This window comes from Mandrillus leucophaeus, unplaced genomic scaffold, assembly GCF_000951045.1.
Source record: "Mandrillus leucophaeus isolate KB7577 unplaced genomic scaffold, Mleu.le_1.0 Scaffold30, whole genome shotgun sequence".
Lineage (NCBI taxonomy): Eukaryota > Metazoa > Chordata > Mammalia > Primates > Cercopithecidae > Mandrillus > Mandrillus leucophaeus.
Genome location: NW_012103143.1, coordinates 4,194,716 through 4,198,851, shown reverse-complemented (window position 1 = coordinate 4,198,851; position 4,136 = coordinate 4,194,716). Strand labels below are relative to the sequence as shown.

The 4,136-nt window shown below is 59.6% G+C and overlaps 1 protein-coding gene across 2 annotated transcripts in view; it reads right to left on the bottom strand.

The window, feature by feature from the left end:
- Nucleotides 1-4,136, bottom strand: part of ANO1 (anoctamin 1, calcium activated chloride channel) — a 127,835-nt gene that overhangs the window by 21,585 nt on the left and 102,114 nt on the right. For both annotated transcript variants that reach the window (XR_001006770.1, XM_011987073.1), the window contains 2 exons: nt 3,730-3,875; nt 118-270 (listed from right to left, as the gene is read on the bottom strand). Coding sequence is in view for 1 of the 2 variants with exons in the window: in XM_011987073.1 (XP_011842463.1) it covers nt 118-270; nt 3,730-3,875 (299 nt within the window). In the remaining variant the exon portion in view is untranslated. The remainder of the gene's footprint in view (nt 1-117; nt 271-3,729; nt 3,876-4,136) is intronic.

The window sequence follows — 4,136 nt, the reverse complement described above, 5'->3', positions numbered from 1 at the left end:
AGAGCCCCAGGAGGGACACCTGGTCAGCTCTGGCTCTAGCTTCTGGAGCGTGGCAATCCCCTCCCCAAACCCAGCACGCATGTGGAACTGGTCCTGCCGGCCCGTGGGGTCACTCACCGATGTCTTTGGCTCTGACAGCCACCGGCCTTCGGAGCTCAGTGACAAACTTTTTGGCGTCCAGGCGGATCTCAATGATGTTGTTCAGCAGCGCAAACAGCGGGGCCAGGGGGAAGGAGGCGACAAACAGGGTGACAAAGCCAAACTGGATGACTGCAGAGAGAGCCCAGTGCCAGTCAGCACCCCATGAGCCACAGCCCATAAGTGGGGACTCCACCACCCTGTGTGCCGAGCTGCACAGGTCTGGCTGCTGCCCCACCTCCAACAAGCCCACTTGCATAGGCCACCTGTTGGGACGGACCCTCTGTGACCCTGGGTGACCTCCAGGATTGGGCTGAAGGCAGAATTCCAAATTTTGCTCTGAATCTGTGTTGGACTCTTGAATAAAGGGAGTGCTCACTTAGCTACGGCTAATCTTTTTTGAGATGGTCTCGATCGGTCACCAGGCTGCAGTACAGTGGCACAACCATGGCTCACTGCAGCCTCGACCTCCCAGGCTCAATGAATCCTCCCACTTCAGCCTCCCGAGTAGCTGGGACCAAGGCATGCACCACTATGACTACTTAATTTTTGTATTTTTTGTAGAGCTGGGATTTTGCTATGTTGCCCAGGGTGGTCTCAAACTCCTGAGCTCAAGTCATCCACCCAAAGTGCTGGGATTCCAGGCATAAGCCACCTCGCCAGCCTATGTCAAATTTAAAAAAATCATCACCAAAAGGAAAAGGACCATTGTGAGCTCACAGGCCCAGCCTGTGGTCATTCCCCTGCCTGTGCTGGGAAGGGACGTGGCAGTGGCTCTGCTGCTTCCATCATGGGGGCTCCCTGGGACCTGGGGGACCTGCCTGCATGGCTGCATCTTCCAGAGCCCCAAACTTTCCCTTGCATCAGGCCTCCTGGATCCGGGTGGGACCAAGGACAGTTCCTCGCCTCTGCCCCTGCGGCCCTGCCCCTGGGGATTGTCCCACCCAGGAGCTGGCTCTGGGGCTTCTTTGGCTTTGGATGCTGCATCCAGCACGGGGCTGGGCTCCTAGGAGAAGGTCAGGAAAAGGTTGCTGAGTGGAACTGAGCAGGAAAGCTGGTTCAGGAACTGCACAGCAGGACCCAGTCCAAGGGAGTTTGGTGCCAGGCGGTAAACAAGGAAGCCGGCAGAATGTCACTGTGTGCCTGGCGGGCTGAGTGTGGGCATTGTTAGCATGTGGGGTAGGCCGTGCGGGGTGCCCTGAGTGTGAGCACTGTTAGCATGTAGGATGGGCCATGGCGGGGAGTGCCCTGCAAGTTCTGTCCCTGGGCTGTCTTGCTCGCCCTGGCAAGGTGGGCTGAGTGGGAGTTCTCTGGTCCTGCCTGAGGTCCCTGGAGGGGATGAGGGATTGCTTATGTAGGGTGGTGTGTGCTGTGCATGAGGGCCGGGGGCTGCTGAGGCCTGAGGCTGTGGGTCACTCACCAGGGTGGGCTTTCTCACTTCCGAGTGGTGCTGCCTACTCTGGCACTAAGGGTATGACCGGGGGGCTGGAGACACTGCCAGGGCTGGGGCCAGGGAGGGAGGGTACAGGGGGTGGGGAGGTGGGGCATTTCCAAATGGGCTTGTTCTCCCCATCTATCCACATCCGTGGCTTGAGCCTTCCTTGGAGGAACAGACTGGCAGCCCACGGGGTGGGGAGAGAGCCAGTGGGTGTGGAAATGTGCCTCGGTCAGTGGGGGCAGGGTGGGGCACAGGTGAACCATTCCCCGTGTATGTGGGCAGGAGGCGCCTGCTCCAGAAATCCCCTTTGTCCAAACCCATCAGGAACTCGGGACGTGACGTCCAGCCACTAGGAAAATAAATCCAGGGAAGGGGCTGCCAGTCTCGTGGCCCACTGCAGGCTGTGCTGGTGTCTGGGGCTCTATTCTCCCTGGGGTTTCCTGTGGAAGGAGTGACCCTGCAGGCAGGGGAGGCCACCTCCCAGACCCCGTCCCTCCTGGACGAGTGGCCAATGCTGAGTTTAAACAGCTGGGAGCCGTTTGCCCACTGGCCTGACTCTGGTTCAGCTTGGACTTTATTCCAGGAGAAAACAGAGAGGAGCCACAGAAGGCCACACTTAAGATTCCTCTCCTCTGGTCAGCGGCAGGGTGCTCCTTGCACAATTGTCTGGGGAGCCAGGAGCGACATATGTGGACACTTCGGCCAACAGGAGGGGCACAGGGCAGCACTTGCGGTGAAATTAAACAGAAATGCTCCCCGCCCTCTAAGGGGCCCTTACCCCCAGGCCTTTGTTCAAAATGCAGCCTGCCAGGTCTCACCTGCAGCAGACCAGGAACAAGCCTGGGAACGGGCATTTTAGAGAAATTGACCTTGGTGGCCAGGGGCACGGCATGCTGGGAGCCCCGTCTGCAGCAGTCTTCCTGACTGCCTCTGCTCATCCATTCAGTCAGCAAACACCCATTGAGCACCCACTGTATACCTGGACCTGCTCTAGGAGCAGGGCTATGGGATGAGGAGTAAGAGAGGGCGAGGCTGCCATCCTACCAGGGGAGACAGAAGAGGGATGACGGGGTGAGGCTGTCTGCTGGGAAGCAGAAGCACCAAGCAGAGGAGGGGTGGGGGTCGTGGCCGTGTCGGGCAGGGGCTGCCCCTTTCAAACACGGTGGTCAGGGAAGGCTTCTCTGTTGGGGAACATTCCGAATAGAGCCCGGCAGGCAGGAGAGAGTGAGTCATGCAGGTATTTGGGGGAGGGCATTCCAGCAGGGCACATCTAGTGCAAAGGCCCTGGGGCGGCCCAAGCTCCGTGGGGCTGGGGAGCAGCAAGGAGGCCAGCATGTGCAAAGCACAGGAGCAGGAGGGAGAGGTAAGTGACCAAGTCAGGGAGAGTCCAGAGCCGTGCGGACCGCACCTGGCATCTTCCCAGCTCCCCTTGGCCACCCCCTAAAGGTATGTGCCGCCTCTTGGCATCCTCCTGGCCAGTCACACGATTGGGGGGGGGGTAAGGCTCAATCCCTGGGTCTCCTTTGAGCACCTGCCCTGTGCTAGGGGCAGCTGTCGCCAGCCCACAGGTGAGCAAGTCCTGGCTCCTGCAACTCAGGAGCTCACCACCAGGAAGGGGAGATGGGTCATGGACCCAAAGTAGGAGGCTTGAAGGGCCCTGGGGCTGAGACGAGGGACCTCGGATTGCGGGGGGTTTCAAGTGAGGAGGATCTTGTAGCTTAGCAGGGCTGAGCCCTCGGCTGCTGAGGGAGACTGAGGGAGGAGGAAGAGCTGCACAGCCGAGGCCGGGTTCGGGTTGCACTGAAGGGAACTGTGCCTGGGGACCATGCCTGGGGACCGTGCCTGGGGACTGTGCCTGGGGACCGTGCCTGGGGACCGTGCCTGGGGACCATGCCTGGGGACCGTGCCTGGGGACCATGGCTGCTTGACCTGGGCCTCTGGAAGACAGGACAGCCATGCTCACCTACCCAAGGGAGCAGCAGCACCAGGATCCCAGGGTCTGCATCTCCCTCCTCCCCGCCCAGTGCTTCCGGAGGGATGCTGGGCACCGCGGGGTCAGGGGCATCATGCCCCTGCAGCCCTTCCCCACTCCAGGTGGCATGCTGGCCTGATTTCTATCCTGACGTCACCTGCCTGTCCCGGCTGTCACTCACTCATTTCCATGTACTCTGGGGTGAGGCCCGCGAAGGGCTCCAGGTTGTAATCCACCTCATACCGCTGCTTCCTCTTCACACACTCCTCGTGGTCAGGGGGGCTCTGCCGCTTCAGCTTCAGGTAACGGATGAGCTTCTTCATCTTCCTGAGAGATGTGACACCACACAGTTAGGTTTGCAGAAAGGTGAATCGGGGGCTCGGGTCTGGCACCTCTGGTGATGTGTCTTTTTTTTTTTGAGACAGAGTTTCACTCTTTTTGCTCAGGCTGGACTGCAGTGGCACTGTCTCAGCTCACTGCAACCTCTGCCTCCCGGGATCAAGCAATTCTCTTGCCTCAGCCTCCCGAGTAGCTGGGACTACAGGCACACACTGCCACGCCCAGCTAATTTTTTTGTATTTTAAGTAG